Source organism: Microcaecilia unicolor, chromosome 10, assembly GCF_901765095.1.
Source record: "Microcaecilia unicolor chromosome 10, aMicUni1.1, whole genome shotgun sequence".
Classification (NCBI taxonomy): domain Eukaryota; kingdom Metazoa; phylum Chordata; class Amphibia; order Gymnophiona; family Siphonopidae; genus Microcaecilia; species Microcaecilia unicolor.
The window spans coordinates 854,267-867,471 of NC_044040.1; the positions used below are offsets into that span (position 1 = coordinate 854,267).

At 40.7% G+C, this 13,205-nt stretch overlaps 1 protein-coding gene across 2 annotated transcripts in view; it reads right to left on the minus strand.

Annotated features, from left to right (window-relative positions):
* HGF (hepatocyte growth factor) overlaps positions 1-13,205 on the minus strand; it is a 116,577-nt gene that overhangs the window by 74,098 nt on the left and 29,274 nt on the right. Inside the window, exon 5 of one of the 2 annotated variants that reach the window (XM_030217049.1) lies at positions 935-1,062. In XM_030217049.1, coding sequence (XP_030072909.1) covers positions 935-1,062 — 128 coding nt within the window. Of the gene's footprint in view, positions 1-934; positions 1,078-13,205 lie in introns of both variants that reach the window. The other variant, XM_030217048.1, reaches the window with a different exon arrangement.

Genomic DNA, 13,205 nt, shown 5'->3' on the forward strand with positions numbered 1-13,205 from the left:
TCCTGGATATCCCTATTACATAGTGTAAAATTCTACTAGATATTTTGGTCCTGTAAAAAAAACAAACAAAAAAACCTGCTGCCTTAAATGAACATAAATCTGTTTGAATATGTCTTAGAGATTCTTTTGCTGGAATAATAGAAAGTATTCTTAATTACTAGAGGCCCGATATGCAAAAGAGTTTAACCAGGCAGGAGAGGTTTCTGCCCAGTTAAACCAGGCTGAGCAGGCTGGGAGAGGATTGTTCATGGCGTTTAATCAGGCAGGTCCACCGAATATCTCCTCTGACTGCTGCAACACCGTCTGGGGGTGAAATCAGGGCAGCAATATTCAGTCTGCTAATTAGGGGATCTTTTTTCTAAGCTGCAGGAAAAAGTGTCCTGCGGTAGCAGGTAAAAAGCCCCTAAAAAAAGGGCCCACAATAACCAGACAGTAATTGGGCAGTGCCCGATGATGCCCGATTACTGCTGGGTTAGTGCCATGCTATAAAACACACGTTCTAGGAGGAACTACCACCGTCCGCATCGGAGTGGGGGTAGTTCCAATTTGGTGTGCAGTAAGTCTGTGTCCCAATGCTTTGTAAAAGGGCCCCAGATGTCCTAATTTAATCTACTGAGCTATCTGGGCACCCATCTGCATATTGACATGTGTCCATGTAACTTTAGGGTTTCAGCACTGTCCCAGATGTTCAATGCCGGCGTCTGGACACGGTCTATCATTGAATCTATGGGTTTACTTCAGCCCTCGGCTGTCAATGTCTTAAAAAACGCTGACTTATCGTGGGCTGAATATTAACTCCTATGTATCTTGTTACATTACAGGCTCCAACTTCACATATCTTATCACAATGGCACTTTTCAATTTCCAAAGCTTAAAATGTAACTAAGCCCAGTAACTATAAGCACCCTGTTCCTAGCTGATTGTGGAAAAGTACCTTCTGAGCAGAGAGGGATATCACAGGCGTCATGGCGGACCTCTGGACTGGTAGTGAAGCACCAAGGACCTCCTTCTTCCCCTCGTGGATTCCGGCAGTAATTTTCTCTCAAATCTTTACCTCGATAGCTCGAAGGCAAAAAGCTAGTTTTAAAATGACAATCATTACAGCATAAGAGCATCCAAGTTGTGAAAGAAAATATTGAAAATTAGTTTTCACTCTAAAATTTTTGTTCTGTATAACTATACTTTGTTTCTAATGCAAACCATGTTTAATCATATTATTTTTGATCTACAACTCTCTTCTTACTCTCTTACCTATCCATATGTTCCACCTTTGCTTTACCCTTCACTATCAATTAAAATGTTCTATTGTATTGTATTGACATTGTAAGTAGTATATTATTCTGTACTTTGTACTGTTATTTGAATATTTTTACTGATGTAATTGCCTATTGCTCATGTTTGATCTATCCTTACTCTACACCACCTTGAGTAAATTCCTTCAAAAAGGCGGTAAATAAATCATAATAAATAAATAAATAAATAAATAAACAAACTCTGACAAATACTTTGATTAATGGTGGGAAGAGATGGGGGATATGATTAATACATTTATATATTTCAAAAGATTTACAAGAAGCATACTGTTTTTAAGAGGAGTTAATTTAAAATAAAGGGTGAAGGAGTTCAATTTAGGAGTAATATCAGGAAATATTTCTCCACAGAAAGAGTAACTGATGCTTCATGGTCTCCCAGTAGAGGTCCTGATGGAGACAAAATGGTAATGAATGCAAGAAAGCCTGAGATGAGGACAGACAATCCATAGTTGTGAGGAAGGGAGGGAGAAACCAAAATTCAACTGAACAAATCTTCACTTTCAAATTCTCACTTAAGTGGTAAGTGGTTAAAAGATTACAGATCTTTATTTGGCGTCATATTCCGCAATCAAAACAATTGCATACAATATTAAGAATATAAGAAGCTAAGGGGGTTGTTTACTACAGCTTAGATCAAGTTATCTGCATCAGGGCATCTTGTTTCCAACAGTGACCAATCCAGGTCACATGTTCCTGGTGATAGTTTAGATATTTCTAAATTTCTTGAGTCACTGTAGGAATTGATAAGTAAGCAAACGACTTGGATAATTCTTTTTCAGTCCAAAAAGCATAAAGTGCAGCATATTTTTCGAAAAGACAAATTTATTTCTGTGGACAGGCCATTACTATGTTCCCAGGGGTGACCAAAAGAGCACAGATAAGAAGTGCCGATCTAGAAGAGTTCTGATTGGGTCCAAATGACAGCGTCTGACGTCATAGCAAGAGGAAAAAGCAGCCATGTTTTGTTTGTTGTTGCCCTTTATGCATCTGTCAACAGAGTGAACGGAATGTAAGCTTTTGTTTGTGTTACCTATGAGTTGAGCATTAGGTGCACAATTTTAGTGCTCTCTCTTCTTTTTGACAGAAAATGTGACCGGAGGTTCTGAAGCAGCAGAGGTGAAACGGGGGCCAAAGTTGACCACGGTCATAGCAACAGTGAAAGACGGAAGGACAACACACGTCTTTAAGCTAAGTACATTTACATAAAGCTAACGTAAATTCGAGAAGGAAGAGTTGAGTAGAAGAATCTAAACAAGTCATACAGACTAGGAGGTTTTTAGCCGATGATGAAGAAGGCCTAGCCCTCCTTTTGCAAGTGAGTAGAAGAGGTGCTTCTCGAGGCATTTTCCTCCTCAGAACTAATTGTTTTTTGCTTACCTTAACTGGTTTTCTAGAGTTATATGAAGTAAGATTGATTAGTGAAGAGACCTCTGCCCCTTTTAGAAGTTTAGTTCATCTCTATAAGGAGATGGGTATGACATTTGAGGCTGGCATAGAGGCTGGCAAAATTTTTTATTTATTTTTTTTTTTTTTGGGTGGGAGGGGGTTGGTGACCACTGGGGGAGTAAGGGGAGGGGATCCCCGATTCCCTTTGGTGGTTATCTGGTCAATTGGGGCACTTTTTGAGACTTGGTCCTAAAAATAAATGGACCTAGTGAAGCCGGCGAAATGCTCGTCAGAGCCGGCCATCTCTTTTCCATTATTGGGCGAAGCCGGCCATCTCATAACCACGCTCACGACCCGCCTTCTGTACCCTGCCTTGAAGTTTGGCTGGCTCCGCGATGGAAAGCAGTTGGCGCCGGCCAAAATCGGCTTTCCATTATACCGATTTGGCCGGGTTCAGGAGATCGCCGGCCATATCCCAATTTGTGTCAGAAGATGGCCGGCGATCTCCTTTGAAAATAAGCTGGAAAGTAAGTCATGCTATAGGGAAGGGGAAAGGGAAATGGGACTTGATATACTGCCTTTCTGAGGTTTTTGCAACTACATTCAAAGCGGTTTACATACATTCAGGTACTTATTTTGTACCAGGGGCAATGGAGGGTTAAGTGACTTGCCCAGAGTCACAAGGAGCTGCAGTAGGAATTGAACTCTGTTCCCCAGAATCAAAGTCCACTGTACTAACCACTAGGCTACTCCACTCCGGGGGTAAATGAATAAGTAAGTCAACTAACTTTAGACCCATGTGGAGGGGCATAATCGAACGTCGATTCCATGTTACTGATTCCAGGGCAAGCAGTGGCTTCCCTCATGTCTGTCTCAATAGCAGCCTATGAACTTTTCCTCCAGGAACTTATCCAAACACTAAAGAGCAAACATAGCTTAGAGCACTTAAGTACAACCTTATATAATAGCACTAGAGCACTAAAGTACAACATTGTATAATACAGTTTGGAGCACTTAAGTGCAGCCTTGTATATAATAGAGCTTAGAGCACTTAAATGTAACCTTATATAATAGCACCTAGAACACTAAAGTGCAAACTTATATTACATGGCTTAAAGCACTTAAGTGCAACCTTATATAATAGCACTAGAGCACTAAAGTATAACATTATGTGAGAGTATAGAGCACATATGTGCAACCTTATATAATAGAGCCTAGTGCACTTAAACACAACCATATATAAGAGCCTAGAGTAGTTAAGTGCAATCTTATATAATAGCACCTAGAGGACTAAAGTACAACCTTATATAATAGAGTCTAGGCCACTGAAGTGCAACATAGAGAATGACTTGGGGACAAAATTTGTTCCCGTCCCCGCGGATTCCGTCTTCGTCCCTGTCCCTTCACCGCCGACACCTGTCTCCAACCCCAACCTGTCCTCGCAGGTTCTGTCCCTGTCCCTACTCCATTCCTGTGGGTTCTGTCCTCATCTGCAGAAGCCTTGAATGCTTATGATTTTATATTTGAATCTTTTCATTAAAGTATAAAAAGGAACAATATGCTGTGCAACTGTTGTTTATAAATCACAAATAGAAAGCAATAACAACAACGAGGAACTATAATAACCCTCCCACCACCACTACCAATCCCAACAATAGCTGAATTCTACCACCCCAAAGAATCCTAATCCACCCTGTTAAATGGGCCAGGGGTACAAAATACAACCCGTTCTGTACGTTCTAGCGGGGGGAGAAATAGGCCCTATGAAGCACTGTTATGATTTTTTAATCTGTGGATGAGTAAGTCATCAACAATCTCAGGATTCAGTCTAGCTCTCCTGTCTTCCACAGTCCTTCATGCACTGGAAGATGTCTTCTTAGCAGATATGCTGGTAGCAGGAATGTACAGGATCCAACATTTATTTTATTTATTTGCATTTGTATCCCACATTTTTCCCACCTATTTGCGGGCTCAGTGTGGCTTACAATACATTGTAAATAATGGAAGTACAATCGGTTGCAGTGCAATAATGGGTTACAATGTGAAGAGTTATATAAGACAGAGTAAATGTAGGATATTATTAGGGGATGGAACAGTGGAATATAACAGTGGTGAGTTGAGAGGGGGACAGAGCAGTATCGAGGGAACAGGGAGGTCTGACAATTTTATCTGTGGGTAGGGTTTAGGAGTGGTGAGAGTGCGGGAGAAGAGATTTCAGAGAGTGTATTGGCGCGTGTCTATGAGATTGTATGGGCTTCATGTGTTTTGATCCTTGCCGTAGATTTTCTCGAAGAGATAAGTCTTTAGTAGTTTGCGGAAGTCGGTCAGTTCGTAGGTCGTTTTCAGGCTGCGTGGTAGTGTATTCCAGAATTGTGCGCTCATATATGTGAAAGTCGATCCGTGCAGTACTTTGTATTTTATGCCTTTGCACTTAGGGAAATGGAGATTGTGGAAGGTTCGAGACGATCTTTTAGCGTTTCTGGGTGGCAGGTCAATTAGGTCGGACATGTATGCAGGACATGCAAATTTTGCTAGTTGTGGCCAACATGTTTGCTTGTTTGTCCAAAAAAAAAATCAAAATATCATCATCCGCATCACTCAAACATAAATAACGTTCCAGTTCATTAACAAGTAGAAAATGACATGGGGACAAAATTTGTCCACATTCCCAGGGATCTGTCCCTATCCCCGCCCCCTTAGGCTCTGTGTCTGCCTCATCCCCATGGGCTCTGTCCCTGTTCCTGTGTCATTCTCTAGTATAACTTAATAATAACACCTAGAGCACTTAAACACAACCTTATATAAGAGAGCCTAGAGCCTTAAAGTGCAACCTTACAAAATAGAGCTTAGTGCACTTAAGTGCAACCTTATATATCAGAGCCTAGAGCACTTAAACACATGTAACTCCCAATTTTGGCTCCACTGATGTGTGGAAGTGGCGTGAAAGTGTAGGCACTAAGTTATAGAATTGTCCTCCATTTCTTTTTTTCAATTTGTTATTTTACAATTGGTTATCATAGTGCAGCGGTTGCCAAACCTGGTCCTGGAGGCACCCCAGCCAGTCAGATTTTCAGATTATCCACAATGAGTATTCATGACAGAGATTTGCATACCAAGGAGGCAGCGCAAGCAAATCTTTCTCATGAATATTCATTGTGGATATCTTAAAAACCTGACTGGCTGCCTCCATGGCCAGGTTTAGGAACCACTGATAGGGTCATTATTTTAAAATTTTGTCTTTGAGACTTAACCATACTTAAGAAGTATCTGTTTAAAAGGGAGGGAATGTCTGTGTCCAAGTTTCTTCATTTAATATTAGTATAGGTGCTGTCAACCCAGTTCTCAGGACACAATTCAGCCAGTCTGATCTTCAGGATACCCATAATCAGGGCTTTTTTTAAGGGGGTACTTGGGGGTACTGAGTACCGGCACCTTTTCCATTGTCTGTTAAAATTGACCCATGGACCCCAAGTTCTAATGAAAGAGCTCAGGCTCTACACACCAATTCGGCCTTGTCATAGATTCTGTGACTAGTTGCAGGGGGCCTAATTGTGGGGTGGGTCTCTCAGTGATCACCCCACCCCCGAAGGGTGGCCAGGCATTTGAGTACCGGCACCTTTTTTGCTAGAAAAAATGCACTGCCCATAATGAATATGCCCGAAAGAGATTTGCATACAGTGGAGGTAGCAAATGCACATTAATCTGATGTATAAGTACATAAGTACATAAGTACATAAGTAGTGCCATACTGGGAAAGACCAAAGGTCCATCTAGCCCAGCATCCTGTCACCGACAGTGGCCAATCCAGGTCAAGGGCACCTGGCACGCTCCCCAAACGTAAAAACATTCCAGACAAGTTATACCTAAAAATGCGGAATTTTTCCAAGTCCATTTAATAGCGGTCTATGGACTTGTCCTTTAGGAATCTATCTAACCCCTTTTTAAACTCCGTCAAGCTAACCGCCCGTACCACGTTCTCCGGAAACGAATTCCAGAGTCTAATTACACGTTGGGTGAAGAAAAATTTTCTCCGATTCGTTTTAAATTTACCACACTGTAGCTTCAACTCATGCCCTCTAGTCCTAGTATTTTTGGATAGCGTGAACAGTCGCTTCACATCCACCCGATCCATTCCACTCATTATTTTATACACTTCTATCATATCTCCCCTCAGCCGTCTCTTCTCCAAGCTGAAAAGCCCTAGCCTTCTCAGCCTCTCTTCATAGGAAAGTCGTCCCATCCCCACTATCATTTTCGTCGCCCTTCGCTGTACCTTTTCCAATTCTACTATATCTTTTTTGAGATACGGAGACCAGTACTGAACACAATACTCCAGGTGCGGTCGCACCATGGAGCGATACAACGGCATTATAACATCCGCACACCTGGACTCCATACCCTTCCTAATAACACCCAACATTCTATTCGCTTTCCTAGCCGCAGCAGCACACTGAGCAGAAGGTTTCAGCGTATCATCGACGACGACACCCAGATCCCTTTCTTGATCCGTAACTCCTAACGCGGAACCTTGCAAGACGTAGCTATAATTCGGGTTCCTCTTACCCACATGCATCACTTTGCACTTGTCAACATTGAACTTCATCTGCCACTTGCACGCCCATTCTCCCAGTCTCGCAAGGTCCTCCTGTAATCGTTCACATTCCTCCTGCGACTTGACGATCCTGAATAATTTTGTGTCATCGGCGAATTTAATTACCTCACTAGTTATTCCCATCTCTAGGTCATTTATAAATACATTAAAAAGCAACGGACCCAGCACAGACCCCTGCGGGACCCCACTAACTACCCTCCTCCACTGAGAATACTGGCCACGCAATCCTACTCTCTGCTTCCTATCTTTCAACCAGTTCTTAATCCATAATAATACCCTACCTCCGATTCCATGACTCTGCAATTTCTTCAGGAGTCTTTCGTGCGGCACTTTGTCAAACGCCTTCTGAAAATCCAGATATACAATATCAACCGGCTCCCCATTGTCCACATGTTTGCTTACCCCCTCAAAAAAATGCATTAGATTGGTGAGGCAAGACTTCCCTTCACTAAATCCGTGCTGACTTTGTCTCATCAGTCCATGTTTTTGTATATGCTCTGCAATTTTATTCTTAATAATAGTCTCCACCATCTTGCCCGGCACCGACGTCAGACTCACCGGTCTATAATTTCCCGGATCTCCTCTGGAACCCTTCTTAAAAATCGGAGTAACATTGGCTACCCTCCAGTCTTCCGGTACTACACTCGATTTTAGGGACAGATTGCATATTTCTAACAGTAGCTCCGCAAGTTCATTTTTTAGTTCTATTAATACTCTGGGATGAATACCATCAGGTCCCGGTGATTTACTACTCTTCAGCTTGCTGAACTGACCCATTACATCCTCCAAGGTTACAGAGAATTTGTTTAGTTTCTCCGACTCCCCCGCTTCAAATATTCTTTCCGGCACCGGTGTCCCCCCCAAATCCTCCTCGGTGAAGACCGAAGCAAAGAATTCATTTAATTTCTCCGCTACGGCTTTGTCCTCCTTGATCGCCCCTTTAACACCATTTTCGTCCAGCGGCCCAACCGACTCTTTGGCCGGTTTCTTGCTTTTAATGTATCTAAAAAAATTTTTACTATGTATTTTTGCTTCCAACACTAATTTCTTCTCAAAGTCCTTTTTTGCCCTCCTTATCTCCGCTTTGCATTTGGCTTGGCATTCCTTATGATCTATCCTGTTACTTTCAGTTGGTTCTCTTCTCCACTTTCTGAAGGATTGTTTTTTGGCTCTAATGATTTCCTTTATCTTACTGTTTAGCCACGCCGGCTGACGTTTAGTCTTTTTTCCCTTTTTTCTAATACGTGGAATATATTTGTCCTGAACCTCCAGGATGGTGTTTTTAAACAGCATCCACGCCTGATGCAAGTTTTTTACTCTGCGAGCTGCTCCTTTCAGTCTTTTTTTCACCATTTTTCTCATTTTGTCGTAATCACCTTTTCTATACCTTTTGGGTATCCTGTAAACCTGATTGGCTGTGTGTGTCCTGAGGACTGGGTTGAGAACCACAGCGTTAGCATGAACTACAATATCAACCAATTGTACATTCTTCATGTAATTCTTTTCACATCTAATACCGTATTTACATTTTTGCAAAATATTTTATCTATGCATTTCTATTTTTGCTGGGCTTTAACAAGCTGATTATGACATTCTGGAACAACGTTCCACCACATCTGCATTTCTAGTCCCAAACGGCTCGGCCAAATATGATCAGTTTTGTACCTAAAGCTAAAAATGTCTACCATAGCAGCTTCTTCTTTTTTCACTGCAGTAATTCATCTTTAAAGATGTTATCATGATACTTTTATAGGTCAGCTCTTCCATAATCTTAAAATTGCAAATGTTTCGGAGCAATTGAAAGTTGGCACAACAGAATAGCATAAGCCGCAGCTGCCTATCTTGTTTAAACAAGTCCAGCGCGCATTTGATGTATTATGGGCCAATTTCACAACTTACCAAGGTCCATAAAGCACAAAATGCAATCAAGAACACCAGTTGCGTAATGGACACTGATCATGGTATTCTGACTCTTCCAGCTCAGAATGTGTTCAATTCTCATTCTGAAAGAGTAACTTCCAATTCATGTTGTAATTGCCTATTGCTCATGTTTGATCTATTCTTACTGTACACCACCTTGAGTGAATTCCTTGAAAAAGGCAGTAAATAAATCCTAATACATAAATAAAATAAATAAATGTTCCTACACTTTCTCCACTCTCACACATTCTCTTCTCCTATCCTAATGTAGGGATTTACAGACTATAGAGCCTGCTAAAGGCAAAATGAAGATCCATCAAATTTGTTCGACAGATCTGATGGAGTGCTGAAGCTGTTTCCAGGCGAAGTGCTGATGTCCTGGAAGGCTTAACTCATGCAGTAACTGTGGCCTACTTAAGCAGCTGACTTAGAGTCCAAATTTGGCAAAAGGGAGGGGATTTGAAGTATGCTGAAGGTGAGGTTGGTCTTCTAGCTAGTTTCAGGGCAGGTATAAAAATAATCTAATCGTAACCAGGAACATACAATAAAATATAAGTAAGCTATAAAATTATTTAGTTGTACGATTCTTAGTACAAAGAAAAGATTTTCAGTATGGAAGAAAACAGGTAACTAGATATTATTCTAATAAATAGAGGAAGATTATTCTAATTCCTTTATAGAAAGGAACACTGCAAATCTATGTAATAGTTTTTAATAATGAACTTCTTTAACCAGATTTTCTCTTAACTAATGCAAAGTATTAAAGGAACCTTTACATAATGAAATGTTTTTATTTAATCATCATCGTAGGTGCCAATATTCCATGCTCTCAAGTTCAAGATTGCTTTCCTACAGTTAACATGTATCTTTAACTGGTTAGCTTTAACTATAAGTACATAAGTAATGCCATACTGGGAAAAGACCAAAGGTCCATCGAGCCCAGCATCCTGTCACCGACAGCAACCAATCCAGGTCAAAGGCACCTGGCAAGCTACCCAAACGTACAAACATTTTATACATGTTATTCCCGAAATTGTGGATTTTTCCCAAGTCCATTTAGTAGTGGTCTATGGACTTGTCCTTTAGGAAACCGTCCAACCCCTTTTTAAACTGCCAAGCTAACCACCTTCACTACGTTCTCCGGCAACGAATTCCATAGTTTAATTATGCATTGGGTGAAGAAAATTTTTCTCCTACCCAACGCATAATTAAACTCTGGAATCCATAGACCGCTACTAAATGGACTTGGGAAAAATCCACCATAGATTATTATCGGCTCCCCAGACCCATTTCCATGTGTGAAACAGTTGCTGAACTTCAGGGTAGGGGCTTCTATATAGTTTCCCTCCCTTTCGTTTGTACTTCATGCCTATTTTTATTGGTTCCTTGAGGTGGGATAGGCTTTGGGTTGGAATAAGGTTTGCAACTATACACATATGTTTGGTATTTTAGAAATATGAAGCATTTTTATTCGCAAAAGACATCTGTACATATGATCAGGTAAACATTTGTGTGGATAGATTTCATGGGAGAATTTTCAAAGAGGAAGTTTGAGTAGATGTCTGGGATCTGCAGGATTTTCAAAGTATAGAGTGAATAGTTCATTTATGCTTTTCACTAATGACTTCTATATGTAAATGATCCCTGGAAGTAAATTACACCTACTTTAATTATGGATCTTATTATACAATAAGTATTGTCTTATTTTCCTTTCATTTGTTTTATTTTATTTCTATTTATTATCTAATAATTATAGACAGATACTGAGGAGAGACAACCATGACCCAATAATCTGCTGACACACATCAGGTCAGTCATATTCACTCCCAGTCCACGAGGTCCACATGCAGAATGTACCCTATAAATATGCATGAGATATATTTGCATGTATATCACCTATGTTGTATGAAAATCTGTATCATGCATATTCTGAATATCCTGAAAACTTTGACCTTTTGTAGCCATAGCTAATAATTAGCACTGCAGCTGGTATTTCAAAGCAAGATAAGTAAAATATTTTGCATTTGCTATGTTACAAACTCCAGGATGCTCTGTGCACAGAATCCTCAGCATGTGGTATTCAGGGAAAATGCATTTAAAACAAGAATATTTTTGCTCTGGTAACCACAAAATACAAATGCCACCTTCTGAAAGCCAGATGCTGTGAATATGGAATCTTAGGATTCCCACCTACACGCTAATAAGCACCAAATGTTTCACTGTTTTGCTGCCAGATTTCCACAGTCACAGATCACGCAAGACTCTGGCAATGACATCACCACTCGTCATGATCTTGTGTGCAGTGAACTCCTTTTAAGGGACTTTCCAAGATTATGACATTTCCACTGCAAATTTGTTGTTAAAAAACAGACAAATGTTCTTAAGATGAGCGGATGTTCTAGCAAAAAACTTTTCATATTACAACTGAATGACCAACTAAATACCATGGATAAACGACATGATGAAACATCACAAGCACAATGTCAAACCAAGCACTGAACAAATACATTGCTTAAACTGGCTTTTATGAAATCACATTATAATGAAAACCAGTGGAAATTCAATGCAATTTATATAAACATAGACCATGATGGCAGAGACAGGCCACAGGGCCACCGAGTCTCTCAATGCAATTTATATAAACATAGACCATGATGGCAGAGACAGGCCACAGGGCCACTGAGTCTTTCAATGCAAATTATATAAACATAGACCATGATGGCAGAGACAGGCCACAGGGCCACTCTCAATGCAATTTATATAAACATAGACCATGATGGCAGAGACAGGCCACAGGGCCACCGAGTCTCTCAATGCAATTTATATAAACATGATGGCATAGACAGGCCACAGGGCCACTGAGTCTTTCAATGCAAATTATATAAACATAGACCATGATGGCAGAGACAGGCCACAGGGCCACTCTCAATGCAATTTATATAAACATAGACCATGATAGCAGAGACAGGCCACAGGGCCACTGAGTCTCTCAATGCAATTTATATAAACATAGACCATGATGGCAGAGACAGGCCACAGGGCCACTGAGTCTCTCAATGCAATTTATATAAACATAGACCACAGGGCCACTGAGTGTCTCAATGCAATTTATATAAACATAGACCATGATAGCAGAGACAGGCCACAGGGCCACTGAGTGTCTCAATGCAATTTATATAAACATGATGGCAGAGACAGACCACAGGGCCACCGAGTCTCTCAATGCAATTTATATAAATATAGACCATGATGGCAGAGACAGGCCACAGGGCCACTGAGTCTTTCAATGCAAATTATATAAACATAGACCATGATGGCAGAGACAGGCCACAGGGCCACTGAGTCTCTCAATGCAATTTATATAAACATAGACCATGATGGCAGAGGCAGGCCACAGGGCCACTGAGTCTCTCAATGCAATTTATATAAACATAGACCATGATGGCAGAGACAGGCCACAGGGCCACTGAGACTCTCAATGCAATTTATATAAACATAGACCACAGGGCCACTGAGTCTCTCAATGCAATTTATATAAACATAGACCACTGAGTCTGGCCGATTTCTTTCTTATGCAATGCCTTTTTTCCCTTCCTTCCTTCCTTCTCTTTAGGGTTGGTGAATTCAGGCTTGTATTGAGTAAACGTAGCTGTTATGAGAGCTCTGTTGTGTTATTTTCTGGTGTACAAATGATGCCAGACAGATGTTTTTGTTCCAGTTTTTTTGGCCTTTATATTTTGGACATTTCATTTTGGAAAATGGCTGTTCATTTTGGATGTTTTCAGTACAAGAACGTCCTTCTCACATATTTTTGAACAGGAAATCCCAATGTTTTTCCTGCTCGAAAATAGCTGCAAGATGGACATTTTTTTGGATGTTATGGCAGGTCGTCCCAATTCTGACTTGGACGTTCTTTCAAAAAAGCCCCTGTAAGTCTCAGTGTTCAAAGGGACTCCGCTATCTAAGTTATGACT